Genomic DNA, 15,261 nt, shown 5'->3' with positions numbered 1-15,261 from the left:
CTACTACTTCTTTTTACTCCATTGTTGGGCACATGCAAAGCATTTTACGATAAAATACTATTCAGCATTGGTAAGGAATAAAGAATTTAGTACTTACCAACATAGCCAACCTGTAGCAAAAACAATGCTACCGCCAATATGGCTGCACCAATGACTAAGAAACTTTCCACTGGTCGAAACCAAAATGCTATAAGAAAAATATAGTAAAAAAATACAAATTTTAGTTTGATTTAGCAACACAAAACAAGCAAGTCTTATTGTATTAATTAATATACTGACCCGACATTAGCTCTGGGGTTTACTTTGGAGACCACAGGAGGAACCAAATACTCACAGTCCAAACTGTCATCTTTCTAAGTTTCATTTTCATAAAATGATAGAATTGTGTATTTTTACTGTTCTCCCTTGAGCATCCCTCCCTACACCCAGTATCTTAAATGTAACAGCTTCTCCATCTCAACAGATTGGCTCATTTCCAGGGGGACAGGCTTAGCATTAGAAAACTATTCTCTAGTTTCATTTTGACATTCCAAAAGTCCTTGACATGGAACAGACTATTGATAGGTTACATCAAAAATCTTTATATGCCATCCACTAGTACAACTGAGTAAAGTTATTAAATATGTGCACACACATTAAAAAATATGAATGTTTAATTGTTGATTGCCTTCAAGTATGCTATTATCAAAGGAAATTGAAACACGTTTAAGATGCTATTAAAAAGTTATCAGGAACTTGTTACTTTTATTCTTCTTTGATCTCATGTCTACCACAAAGTCAATTAATTCATGCCTAAATCTGGATCAATATACTAACAAATTGAGACTCAGAACAAGTTGTACCACAGTGGCTTCTTATCCATCCCAAATACTTACAGAATCTATACTACCATGGTAGTTTACATTGAACTTCATAATCTAAAAATAATATCACATTTCCTCTGCAAAGCCAAGAAAAGCTATTTGGCTAAGAAAAGCAAAACCCTAGATAAAAAACACTGCAATGGATTTTAGCCTTTGGCATGCTTACTTAAAAAAAAAATTACTTCTGATCAGGCCATTCCTTGAAACGCAAGAATACTGAGCAGAAACACAATGACGATTGAAGGAGCGCAACATGACCTAACTTCTACAACTGCTATTGCCAGATCGTGATGACTACTTCCTTCAAATGGAATAAATCTGGCCATGCATGTAAGCAGGAAAGAATCAAACTTCTTGAATGGAACAAACTGATCATGCCCAGGAGCAGATTCAGCTTGTACACTTCAGCAGCTTGTCAGCTACTCACTAGTTATGAACAGTGCTATTTGTGGCATTAAATTCTTAGTACAAGCCAGGTCCCACAGCAAAGCCATTAAGCGCAATTCAAAGGCTAAATCCATCCATCCATCCATCCATCCATACATCCATCTATCTGTCTATCTAAACTGAAGAACCGGCAGTGACAAAAAAAGAGAGAACAACATCTAAGCTAGCTCAGTCAGTAGAGCCTGACTCTTAACATCAGGGTCATGGGTTTGAACCCCACATTGGGCAAAAGATTCCAGCGTTGCAGAGGGTTGGACTAGATGATCCTCGGGATTCCTTTCAACTCTACAGTTCTATGATTCCATCTACTTTAAAGGCCACAACAGAACTGAACTAGCACTTGCAAGTTTCCTGCTTGGCAGGGGGTTGGACTCGATGGCCCTTGTGGTCTCTTCCAACTCTATGATTCTATGATTCTATTCTATGATTCTAAGTTGCAAGAGTAAACAAACATGGAAAAGCGGGAACATGAAACATCCAAAATTATGCAAAGGAACTGGTGGAAAGAGTGTAATCATACAGACAAAAGGTCTACAGCTCATTAAGGGCCGCAAAATGAATGTTCTTGCAGAGGCCTTTATCAACAATACATGAAGTGGAGAATATGGAAAGGTCTGTAACACATCTGTAGAGAAGTCTGTTCTACACATCTGCATGATCTGGGAATAGAGATTTGTCATCTTCTTGCATCCCTTGGAATGATAAGGTCACAAGGCTGGGAGAGCTTGTGGACCCAGCCTTGTTCCTCAACACTAAGGTAGCAGCTATTGCTAGGAGCACTATGGCAGGGGGTGTATCGCTTATGTCCCTTCCTGGATAAAGCAGATTAGCCAGTGACATACATGCCTTGGCCACGCCCAGACTGGATTACTGTAGCACACGCTACATAGAGCTACCTCCAAAAGAATCTGCCTCTGCAGATCTGAGACCAAGGCATCCCTGGCATCCTGCCATACGATCCTGTATGCCCACTGCATTCAACATTCAAGGTCAAACAATGCATCCCACCACATTCAGAAGTACAACTGGCTTGAGTGTGAGACATGGCCTATTCTACTTTAGCATCCAGCAACTTGTGGAACTCCCTCTTTAAAAAGACTTGGTTTGTTCCCTATCTCTGAAGCTCAAGGCAAGCTGTCAAGACCTTTTGATTTTGGCAAGTTTTTAATATGAGTTTTAAATTTAAATCTCCTTGTTTTTATGTTGGATTCCCCTTGGGGTTTTGTACTGAATGCAACTCATTCTGGTAATTGAACTGCTTCTACTGTGCTTTAGGTCTTTAATGAACTTTTTTGGGAGCCACCTTGAGTTTACTTTATTAAAAGAAATCTAGCTACATATTTTTTTCAAAATTAAGAAGACCCAGCTGAAAAGACAGTTCTTCATTCTTATCAGTTCATGCTGGCAATTTAGTTGCACTAGGCTACATCAAAAAACATTTGAAAGAAGAATTAGCAATTCCATCCAAATTAGCAGTTCAGAATACAGATGGGGAACAAGCTGCCTGGGACCCAGAACCAGCCTGTAAAGGCTTTGAGTGGCTGGGCAACCCACTAAAATATTTACTGGTGGTAGCAGTGTTGCTGCTTCCATTTGGTTTTCTTTAAAAAACCCACTGTACAGAATTCATTAGGAATAGTAGCAGAAGAAATGGCACTTGAGGCACTGCTACTGCAGGGGAAATGTCTCTCTTGGCTGATTTGTTTGTGGAAGGGTGGGCATTACTGGTTTGTTGTTGTTTTTATTATTATTATGTGTTTTGTGTTCTCATTTTGTATTTTTATGTCGCAAACCGACCTGTGATTTTCGGATGAAGGGCAGCATGCAAATTTAATAAACACTCATAATAAATAAAAACAAACCATAGAGTCCAGGAGAATCTACAGCAGTGGTGGGGAACCTGTGGCCATTCAGATATTGATGGACTCCAGCTCCCACCAGCCCCAGCCATCATGCCCAATGGCCAGGTATGAGTCACTGTTACAGGCATCTAGGACCCCACTAGTATAAAAATGCTTCAGTGCTCATGGCTAGTTACTCTGCAGTTAAGGAGCACTGAAGGGTCTTTCTCTGCCCCCAAATAGGTGTCAGAACTGAATCGTGGCTCCAGTTTCCTCTCGAAACATACAGTGACACAACACTGTCAATTGTTAAAGGTAAATTGAGCTATCATGTTAGTCAGCTAAAATTGCTTATCCTTCTGCACTTCATATAGCTACATTATACAAATGCAGGCAATTACAGACCATCTACGAATGAAATAACGCTGTGTGTTCAGAGTAGGATAATTTGATCTAACCATTTCTTACACAGAATTCTTGAATAACAAAATCCCAAAATTCAACTAATAGTTATAAACAAGCTGCAGGCCAAATGTAAATTGACTTTTAGAGTCAATTCAATTTCCAGAATTGATTACAAAACTATTAGAATTCTGAGTTGCCATTACTTGAGCATACTTGAAATTCTTGGTGTAGCATGCTTTCAGGAATGCCCCCGTGCATCATCGCCATTTCCTTTCTAACCAGAAGGTGGCATCGCGCTTCCTTTGTGAGCTTGGGCAGCTTTTACAATTACATTTTAAAGGTACGTTTTGTTTAAGATTCAGGAAAATCACTTCTGAGAATAAGGACAATTTTGTTGTCAAGAACTGGAAGTGGAAACGTTTCAACAATAAAGAAAATTAAACAAAGGGGGGTGGGGAAAAGGAATATACATTTCTACATCAATTTCAACGCTCATCAAGACATTTACCACAAGCGATAATCTCAAATCCCATAGTTCTACAAATGTGCATAATTCTGCCTGATTAATTCCGTTAGAATTGAATGATAAACACATTTTAAAACTCAAGAACCAAAAGAACAATCAACCTGTATTTTAATTCCAGTTCAAGTTGCATTGCACCTGTAGCCAAAACAGCAATATCCATGGACAAGAAAGATGTACATATACATAGGAGTAAAGCTCCTGCTGCTACATTAGCTCAATACAGACAAGATACATTGTACCTCGCTACCCTCAGAAGTGTGAGGAATGACAACCCGAGAGGGCCTTTTCTGCGGTGGCCCCTAATTTGTGGGACTCGCTTTCCACAGAGGCATGCATGTCTAGTATTTTCATCAAACAACTTTCGCCATGCGCTGAAGACATCTCTCTTTATATTGGCCTTTGATGACTGAAGTATTTTGTTTTATAGTACCCACCTCTCTTATTGGATTTATAATGCCCTGCTTCAGTTGGAACAACTTAACTTGTTTTATAGTGGGAATGGTTTTATAATTGTGTGGGTGTCATTGTTTCATCTGTCACTATGTCTTGCATTTTTGAGTTTCTATATTGCAAGATGCCCTGTGGAATCCTCGGATAAAGGACAGTATAGAAATTTAATAACAAACAAACAAGCATTTTTGTTAAAAACCACTGTATCCCACCAGGGGCACCCAAGGACCTTATGGCTAAAGGTGGGTAAGAAATCTGATGAAACTTCTCTCCCAATACATGGCCTATCATGGCATTCCATCTTGTATGGTCCTTGGCTCTTTTTTAAAAAAAAATCTATTTTAGGATATGTCTAGTTTCTGTGTTGTCTGAGCATTCCCCCCCCCCCACTGAAAGGACCCAACACTCTACATGTTTCAGTCTGTATTGATGAGGGGCTTTCCCTTGTGCTCGACCTGTAAGCTACAGTTAGCACAAAATGCTGCAGGATGGTTGCTGATGGGAGTGAGACTGACGCTGCCAGAATATAACACCTGCATTCAGAGACCTGCACTGGTCCCCAATTTGTTCTTGAGCCAAGTTCAAGGCATTATTAGTAGTAGTATAGAACACCCTTCACAACTTAGGATAAGTTTATCTGCAAGAATGCCACACCCTATTTATTATGTCCACTCAACTGCTTAGATCTGCAGAACTGGCACTGATAAGGTGCCCCATAAGGCTCACTCCGCATTTGTAAGAAATCAGCCTTTTAGTGTGGCAGTACCCACCATTTGGAACTCCCTGCCTACTCACATCTGGCAGATGCATCCAGTGCACTCCTTTCGGCACCTGATAAACATTTTTGTTTATACAAGGCTACCCAGACATGCAGAATGTTTATATGTGCTTTAATCTGATTTATGATTTGGTTAGCTATTTTCAATAGTCTTCTCCTGGTAATTTTATTGTTGTTGGGTTGTTGTTGTTTTGCAAACTGCATTGAGATTGCTGTTTTTTAAAAAATCAAGCAGTACATAAATTATATGAAATGAATAAGCATAAGGGCATAATCAAACTGCCTTACACCGAGTGAGGCCACTGATTCAACTAGCCAAGTCCTGTGTATTTCAGGGGTAGCCAACATGAAGGCCTCCAAATTTTGTTGGAATATGGCTCTCATAACCCCTGACCATGCTGGCTGAGGCTGATGGATGTGGTCTCACTCAGAGAGGCCCTTTTCCAGTATCAAAGAGTTTGGACTCAATTGCACCTGTTGAAGGTGTTTTGTAAGGCTGCTTCCTGGGTGTCTGACATTTCTACCTCTGCTAATTCCACTCTCAGCACAAAGGCTCTTCATCAGACTATTGTATTCTTGTCCAAATGTGGCTGCCCAACTCAGGGTGTCAAGGGACATTGCTACAGTACATCCCTAAGCAGGTTGATCTCCAACTCCAACAAAAATGAAATTAGACTTAACATAAGCCTTCGTTCTACTTTGATTTGGGAGGACATCCTGCCCACACCTGGTACAGCTAGGCTGTTCCTCACAGACTAGCCTATGAAAGCCTCTTTCATCATTATTTGAGTTGTGTTTCCCAGAGGAAGAAAGACTGTCCATATTCTGCCTCACTCTACTTCATACTGGATGCTATTAGTTTGCCTTGTTGATTTAGCAAAGTTACATAGTCTCCTAAGAAGTAGTGATTAATCTACTTCCAGTCTCTGACAATTTCACACCCATTCATTCAAAAATCCATTCTGTCCAGTTTCCACGTAAACCTATGACTTTTCTATTTAGAAAGCCACAAAACTGTATGAAAGTTTGCATTTAAAAACATTTAAATACAAATTTTATCTCAACATACACATTTCTAAACATATTTTATTCTAAAATATACATTTTATAATGGATTTGTGTACTTTTTTGAGGCAAAAATTGTACTGCACAATTCCGAGAAGTGGATAATCTGAAAAATAATTATGCTCCAATCCTTGTACAGGAGCTAAAAATTAGGTCAGTTTGCCAGGTAAACAAATGGACAGAACAAGGCCCTCCATCCCTGCTTAAGAGGATTCCCCCCCCCCCACCCTGCATATCTATGGCTTGTCTCAAACTGGGTGCCTAACTAAATTCATTAAAATTCTGCCTCTGGAAACAGATGGTGAGGATTATTTTATTCATTTTATTTTTCACTTACTAAAAACTAGAAGATAAGCACCAACTAAGAGCAAAATGTCTGAGTGAATAGGAACATCTTCACCTGGCACAGAAAACTAATAGTGATAGTGTGAGGCACATCTCTCTAAAAGGAACATTCCAGTCAGGGAGCCACAGCCGAGAAGGCCCCATCTCATGCTGCAACCCTGCACACCTCCACTGGAAGGAATACACAGGTGATGAACATAGGGTTCAGGTAGGTTTACATGGGACAAACCAGTGCCTAAGATATTGAGGTCCTGAGCTGCACAAAAATAGCACTTTGAATTAAGTCTGGAAATGAACTGGCAGCCAGTACAATTATACAATCAAACCTCCTACTTCCAGTCAACAATCCAGTTCCTGAACTCTCTATTAGCTGGTGTTTCCAAACTGTCTTCAAGGAAGACCCACATATCACGCATTGCAGCAACCTAACCTAGAGATTACCAGAGCGTAGACAACAGAAGCTAGGCTATCCTTGTCCAGATAGGGTCACAGCTGGGACACCAACTAAAGATGATGAAGGCACTCTGCACAATTTGTGCCTCTAGTGATGGTAGTGGATCCAGAAGTATCCCCGAACTGAATACCTACTGTGGTGTAGGGACTGCAACTTCATCTAAAAGGTAAACAGACCCCTGACCATTAGGTCCAGTCATGACCAACTCTGACCTTCTGATCGGCAAGTCCTAGGTTCTGTGGTTTAACCCACAGCACCACCCATGTCCCCCGCAACTTCATCTAGAACAGCTTAAATTCCACCTACCCAGTCAAAGGAACCACCTGCTAACAGTGCTTCAGTGTTACCCGGATTGGGCTTCACTTTATTGGCTCTTGCCAACCTAGCATATCCCACAGCTGCCAATGTGAAGGGCCCAGGACACATGTAGCCACCTGCATTGATCCAAGCACCTTTCCCACATCCTTGAGACATACCAGCTGAAGCTCATCCAACAAAAAGAACCAGACACTGCTCTGGATACCTCTTAAGATTCACCTACTATATTGTATAGGGAAGGGGTAGCCCGGTGTGGGAGAAAATACCATTCTAGCCACCATGAATGCAAACCAGCAGCCTAAGCCTCTTCAGCCTGAATGATGTATCACCACCAGAAGCAAGCATTGCCAAAAGTGGGCACTGCCACCTTGCCTATTGCTTGCTTGACTCTCCTCCACTTACCACACTGAACATCCAATGAATGACAGAGGGACAATGCTCATCTTAATCATGGTGCCAGGGAGGGGGAGGGGTTGAAACCTCTCCTCCATCCAGCCCAACTTTACAAGGAGATACATATTGTCCCTTCCTTATTTTGCCATCCACTGTGCTGTTTACAAACCTCATATGGGAAAATTGGGACTCTGCAACCCAGTGCATGCTGCCTTCTTGTGGAGAAAAGGTTTATGATATTTTATTGCAGCCACCTTAACCTGCTGCACTGTTTGGTTTTGTGGTTTTCAGACTGGCTGCGTTTTATGAGCCGCATTGGATTTTGGTAACGAAACAAAGGCTGCAGGTACTTTAAATACACTGTGCAATTCACAAGGATAAAAGAAAACTGTCTAAAATCAAGATGCAAGCAGGAGTGGCTCCCCTGGCCGGGAAGAGGAAACAGTCTCCTGGCAGGGTCATCACTAGTTTACATGAATGGGGAGAGGTAAAGTGAAGGCAAGGTCAGGCCTGAATTGACATAGCAGCAGGAGCACTGGATTGGTTCCACTGGTGTGACTGCACAGCCCTGACATCACTACATTCTTGCCCCTCCTGATAAGTGGCAAAGAGGACCAGTGACAATGGTATTCTGATGTTGCTCCTAACCTCAGTTTGTACTGATGATTATTAGTGTTATATATTATTAGTGCTTTGTTTTATGCCTGCTTCCCTGGTGTTTGTCCTAGCACAGCTTCAGATTTGCTACCAATCTGTGGTTGTAGGTACTTGCATTAATCCCATGTTTTGTAATGGCATTGTGCCACAGACAAAAAATAAAATTAAAATCACTTACCATATTTTTCCGTGTATAAGACTAGGTTTTTTTCCTTAAAAATAATGTCAAAAATTAGGGGGTGTCTTATACATGGAGCCATCTCCCCCCATTTTCTTAAATCTGAGCCCCCCAAAATAGGGGGCATCTTATACATGGGGGCATCTTATAGACGAAAAAATATGGTACTTTATTACCACTGTAATTTTCCATTCCATTGCCCATTCATCGAGTTTGAGGAGACCCTTTTGGAGCTCTTCAAGCATGCCTGAAACATTACCATCTCAGATAAATCCGCTGTCACCTACCTGCCAACATGGCTTCTTGCACCCCAACAAACTTGCTTGCCAGCTACAAATAATCCTGGCCCTCTAGGAAGCAGAACACCAAGAAACAGATTCTCCAACCTCCAGCAAAGCTCTTCCCAAATCATAGAGGATTTGGTGGAACGTTTCTTGTGCTGTGCTGAGCAAGCCGAAACACATTCACCAAAACTCAGTGCAACACGAGACTTCTGTCTGCAAGACACAGCATGAGAAGCCACACTGGGCACACTGCCCATTGTAAAGCTCAACAGAGAGCCCCACCCTGCCCTCCTCTAGCAGCCACAGAAGTCTCAGGGGAGGGAAAGACTCCATTGTCAGCACCAATTCTAGCTGGCTACTAAACTAAAATGTGTGGACCCCTGGCTACTTTGTCATTCACCCAAGAATCCAGATAAATTATACATGGACCTTTAAAAGCACCAGTCTTGATACATAACAGAGAAAAACAAGACAAATAACTTACGTGTACCATATCGAAGTTCAATTACATGCTCTCCTTCTCTGTTTCTTTCTACTACTATACACGTGTAGTTTCCAGGAACGGCTTCCTTTAGAGACATCTTGATTGATGCAACACCAGCAGTTAGGTTCAATATATCCAGTAGATCTACACTCAAAAAAGTATTGTTTTTGAAATACCTGTTCTCATAGCCATCATAAGTAAAAAACTCTTTCCCATCTATTTTCCAATTCAAAAACATTTCATCTCTCTTGAACCTTTGTAGATTAGTAACTATGCACGGTATGATAATTTCGGTTGTATTACAGACATCAAAGGAAACATTGTGAATCTTCTTAAACATCAACTGGGCAGAACCTGCAAGAAGGAAAAACAACTGTTACTTATTTGAACAGAAAGAATTAAGTCCATGCTAGTGTTGATAACTTTTAGAAGGTATATTCTGCTGAGGACTACCCCCGTACAAACTCATAGAATGAGGGCCACTTAAGAACAGTTCTGGATGTACTGTGCCACTATTAGCCAAAATTGTGGAAACTTTTGTTAATTACTCCATCACTAATGCTGCCTCAGAAGAACATCAGGTAACAGCAGCACAGAAAGGGAAAACAAGCCAGCTATCAGTTTTTCCTCTGCATTATTTGATATTCCAATGTTTGGGATAATCCCCCCCATACTCCCAATTATTTGTTGTGATTGCTTTGTGCCAGTACTGTTGTCAAGCCATCTTAATCATATCAGAGAGAAGGTGGGGCCTAAACAGGCAAGAGTTTCTAAAATATTCAGCTTAGGAACATCTCTGTTTTACCAATATCAGACAATATAAGTTTGCTGTCCTATAGTTTCACAAAGCTTCTACACTTCAGAGATTTACAATTCTATGTGTCAATTTATTAGCTACTCAAAGACTTATTGGCACTTCATAGGCCTGAGCATCATCTTGTGGCTTACAATGGTTTTTAAACTATTGAGACCCCCCAAGGCTATAGTACTGTCACAGGCCTCACCTGGTTTCAAATAATTCTAATTCCCCAGAAGAGAGTTGTTTTGAAAGTAAGTCTGCAGTCCTAAACCCATTTACCCCAGGAGTAAAGTAGTGATGTATGGAAGTGAGAGCTGGACCATAAAGAAGGCTGATCGCCAAAGAATTGATGCTTTTGAATTATGGTGCTGGAGGAGACTCTTGAGAGTCCCATGGACTGCAAGAAGATCAAACGTATCCCTTCTTAAGGAAATCAGCCCTGAGTGTTCACTGGAAGGACAGATCCTGAAGCTGAGGCTCCAATACTTTGGCCACCTCATGAGAAGAGAAGACTTCCTGGAAAAGCCCCTGATGTTGGGAAAGGTTGGTGGCACAAGGAGACGGGGACGACAGAGGACGAGATGGTTGGACAGTGTTCTTGAAGCTACCAGCATGAGTTTGACCAAACTGCGGGAGGCAGTGGAGGACAGGAGTGCCTGGAGTGCTCTGGTCCATGGGGTCACAAAGAGTCGGACATGACTAAATGACTCAACAGCAGCAGCAGCAACAACAACGCTAATCAAACTCAAGTGGATTTACTTCTGAGTAGACAGGGCTGCAGCCTAAACCCCTTCTCGCCTTTACAGATAGTAAGAATCTTGGACCAGATTAAAAGCATTATTTTGAGATTTCCCTTCAACTGCCAGCATTTGAAAACTCTTAAAAGCACCATTCCTTGGTCATTGGAAGAAAGACATTGGGAATACTCACAAAAAATACTCAGGTGGTGCACTTCTAATCTCCAATCATTCTTCCTGAGCAAGGTTGGGTTGTGGAATACCTCCCACTCCTGGCTGAGCTGACCTTAAAGCAGCATTTATGATTTATCCAAACATAACTATTAGCACTGGCTAAGAGAAAACCATGCTGGAAGTTGTTGCTGGTGAAAAGGGCAAAGAAGGGGTATGTCCAATGTATGCAATGAGCATGTCAGGGCAAAGAAATGAATTAGCAAAGTTACTCTGCATCCAAATTCCCTAGTCCCACGCACAAAGCTTAGTGTAATTTACACCACCAAACCTTCAAGTGCAACTAAAATTGACCCCACATGAGTCAATGAAAGGGCTGCCCCCCCCCTTTGCAGGCAGGACCCATTAGGATGCAGTTTAATTCATGCAGGAAATACACCAGTGCAAGGGTCTCTTGGCATAGCTGCATAGACAAAGTTGCTCTGTTAATTTTCTTTTCTCGTATTTAATGTTGACAAGACCACTTGGTCAGAACATAAGAGCCTGCTGGATCAGACCGAAGGCCTATCTAGTCCAACATCCTATTGTCACAGTGGCCAACCAGATGCCAGTGGGAAGCCTACATGACTCAAAAGCAAGAACACTCTCCACACCGATGATTCTCAGCAGCTGGTATATAGAGGAATACTACCTCCAGCAGTGAAAGCAGAACATAAACCCTTATCCTCCATGAATTTGCCTAATCCTTTAAAAGTCATCCAAGTTGGTGGGCACTGCTACATCCTGTAACAGAGTAGGAAATTTTTGCCCACAGAAAGCTGACATGATTTGAAGGTGTCCTACCTGCTGTCTGAAAAGCAGGTCCACTAGTTGTTTACAGATTTCAATTTTGATATCATTAACTTTTAGGTCTTTATGTTGAACTAGCCTAGTCCCCATCTTCTATGCAACCCAGCTTAGCCTTTTCTGTTCCTCTTCAAAACTCCCACTTTAACTCTCTCACACACTACAGACCGCTTACGTGCTTGAGCCGAAAGGTTGATGCATATAATTTATTAAACCTGTAGGTGGCTGACAGCGGCACATGTTGTGTAACTTGAGCACTTGCACTGCCTGCGTAACCCAGCAACTTGGAAAGCTTGCAGACCAACAGATGTGGGTCCTCTGAAGGGTCACCAAAGCTATAGGCTCAACAGCAGAGTTTCCTTCACCCAATGCCTGTGACCTCTGGAATTCACGGACAAGAGATTGGAGGCAGGCTCACAAACTCCAGCAGCGTGGAAACCACAGGATACGAGGAGGAAACCACAGGCAATAAGGAACTGCTTTACAGTCAAGTACCGTGCACAGAATACCATTTGGTGAGTGAGCAGGCCAGGCCCTCTTCTGCGCCCAGAACAGAAATGCAGTGGGATGGTGCTAAAGAGATAGCTCTCTGTGCCCCTCTTCTGCTAGCCCCCAATAGGCTAGTAAAAAAAGATGTTTCTTCTTGCAGGCTGGTAACTTTTGTGTGCTGCTTGCCAAGGCATGTGGTTAACCCCACCCCATTAACTGGCTGCGACAAAGGCCCAGCATGGATTATTCTGCAGATTACTTCTGCATGTTGAGAAGGAAGCAGCCCAGGGGGAAGGAATGCTCTCCCCCCATATCCCACTCCATCCCCCTCTCTCCACACGGGATCCCCGTTCCAGTTCGACAGCTGTGCTTAACTGCTGTGCACATGTCCTCCGAAGTTTTCAGGGAACAGCAGCCACACAGAGGGAGACGGATTACCCGTTGCCACAGCCGTTTAGGTGGGTACTTTCAAGGGCAGCAGCCATCGCCGGTGATGATGAGGTGCGAAAACGCGAGCGGGAGCCCGGCCCTCCTAAGAGCAGCCACGGAAGCACCGCTTCTCGGAAACCAGCAGGCGGAGGGAGGGGAGAGGGGAAAGGGACATTCCCTCCACGTCTCCCGCCTGGTTCCAGGCACGGCAAGTGCCAGGCTTGCCAGCGCCCCAGTTCCCACCTCGTAGTCCCATTCACACACGCACATACGAGAGCCTGCTGTCGGCTCCGCTTCCCCGCACGCTCCGAGCAGCAGGAATCCTGAAGCGGAGCTTATGGAAAGCGTCAGGCGTCGGGAAGGGGGGAAGCCAATCCCAGCGCGCATCAACCCCAGCGCCCGCCTAAACAGCGGGCTCGCTCGAAGGGAGGGGACGTGGCGCAAAGCGAAGCCCTGCCCGTCATTGCGCACTTTGGTGGGACCAGCAGCGGCTCCCTCGCCAAGGACGGCGCGGGCTCCCACCTGCCAAGAACAGCCAGCCGCGCACCTGGGTGGTCCCTCCTCGACCCCCCCACCCCCTCCCAACCCCCTGCCTGCCCTGGGGCCTGAGGGCGGAGAGAGAGAGAGAGAGAGAGAGAGAGAGAGAGAGAGAGAGAGAGAGAGAACTGCGCCGCCGCCACTACTCCGAACCTGCTCCACCTGCGAAGCGCAAAAAGCGCAGGGCGAAGCTCCCGCGTTCTGACGCGAGGGGCGAAAGTCGTCCGGGCGGTTAAACGCCCCGCGGAGGGTTGGCGGGAGGGCGGAGGGGGGGGAGGGGAGAGAGAGAAAGAGCCAAGGCAACTCACCGGCGCCCAGAGTGCCCAGCAGCACCCAACACACGCTCAGCGCCCACATGTCCAGCCTCGGGGTGGGCAAGCCGCCGCCGCCGCCGCTCTCTCCGCCGCACTGCTTCTTCCTGGCGAGCCGAAGGAGGGAGCGGGCGGGGGCGCCGGAGGAGCCGGAGCGGGGACCCGGAGTCGCCCAACCCGCAGCCTGACGAGCTTCCGCTGCTCCCTCCAGCCGCAGCGCGCGGGGCGGGGCCACACGCGGCTTTTGCTTTCGCTCTCCGCCGCGGGAGGGGAAGGCGGAGGCGGGGGAGAGCGGAAGCCCTCCGCGCCCGCGGCCCCACAGAGGCGAAGCCGAGCCCGGTGCTTGCCGCGCGCTCCTCCCCAAATTCCTTCTCCCTTTCGGCTCGGAGGCGACCAGGGCGAGCGGGACCTGCTGCCCAGACGGGGTTGATTTTTGGGGTGGGGGTGAGTCCGGTGGGTCCGCCTCGGAGCCGACGCTGCTAACGATCGCTCTCCCGAGTCTCCCAGCCGGCGGTTGGCGGAGTCCTGGGCGGTTCTAGCGCGCCGAGCCGCGCGCCAGCTTCGGAGTCAACGCCGAGCAACTGGCGAGGAAGCGAGGAGGAATTCTGAGTCACACGGAAACTTGCGCGAGGCGGGCGCCGTCAAGGATACCGCCTCGCCCGTCTTATGTGGATGCAGCCTGGGGCGAGATGGGAACGGGCGCTGTTCCGCGCAGCTTGCGGAGATCGCCTTGGTCGAGGCGCTGCCTCTTGCCTTGCCTGCGCGGGAAGGACTGCCGAGCGTTTTCAACACTGGGGGGAAAAAGTTGCGTGAAGCCTATATGCTGATAAAAGGTTTTCCCGTCTTCTGGACCTTCAGTGGCCCGATCCTAATAACGCTCTGTATCATTCCCTGGGAAATTAAGATTGAATATGAGAGCTTTTAAATCTCGCATCCAATTCGCCTACCTTTGCTTTGCCTGCTGCCTTGTGACTCCATCATCATCAATAAAGTTTAATTAAATCAACGCTTTTGAAACGTTTGAAGTTAAATGTGGGGAATTATTACGCCCGTTGACAAATACTTTTTCCCCCCTATTGAAAACAACCAGGTTGTGCTGCGGAACATCAGAACCAAAATAATGGGGATATTTGTGTTCTTTATTGTCCCTTTCCCTAGATACATTGTTACTGTCATATAACACAAGCACACCATTTTCAGTCCATTAAGGCAGCCTTGCATTTAGGCACTTACTTAGTAGCCTTGGTAGGTAGGAAGGGGAGAGCATGGAATTGCAGATAGGCAGATGGGAGGACTGGGGCGCGAAGGGCAAATTCCATCTATGCTCTGTGCCACAGAAACCTATTTGGCTGCTAGAGGAGGGAATCCTCTTTGCTCAGCCTGGACATGCGGCAGACTGCTGAAGGAGGGGCAGCGCTGTCTCCTGCTCCTCTACCCGCCCGCCCCCCAGCAGG

General features: G+C 45.0%; 1 protein-coding gene across 6 annotated transcripts in view; it reads right to left on the bottom strand.

Moving 5' to 3' along the window:
- CD47 (CD47 molecule) overlaps positions 1 to 14,808 on the bottom strand; it is a 50,678-nt gene extending 35,870 nt beyond the window's left edge. For all 6 annotated transcript variants that reach the window (XM_083498719.1, XM_083498722.1, XM_083498721.1 and 3 more), the window contains exons 1-3: positions 13,805 to 14,808; positions 9,489 to 9,842; positions 98 to 187 (exon numbers count right to left, since the gene is read on the bottom strand). In XM_083498719.1, the coding sequence (XP_083354845.1) occupies positions 98 to 187; positions 9,489 to 9,842; positions 13,805 to 13,853 (493 nt within the window). In that variant the 5' untranslated portion in view covers positions 13,854 to 14,808. The remainder of the gene's footprint in view (positions 1 to 97; positions 188 to 9,488; positions 9,843 to 13,804) is intronic.
- Positions 14,809 to 15,261: the final 453 nt, after the last annotated feature.

This window comes from Podarcis liolepis (assembly GCF_965112155.1).
Source record: "Podarcis liolepis genome assembly, chromosome: 4".
NCBI classification, from domain to species: domain Eukaryota; kingdom Metazoa; phylum Chordata; class Lepidosauria; order Squamata; family Lacertidae; genus Podarcis; species Podarcis liolepis.
Note: the sequence above shows the minus strand (reverse complement) of the source record. Positions and strands in the feature narration are given on the sequence as shown.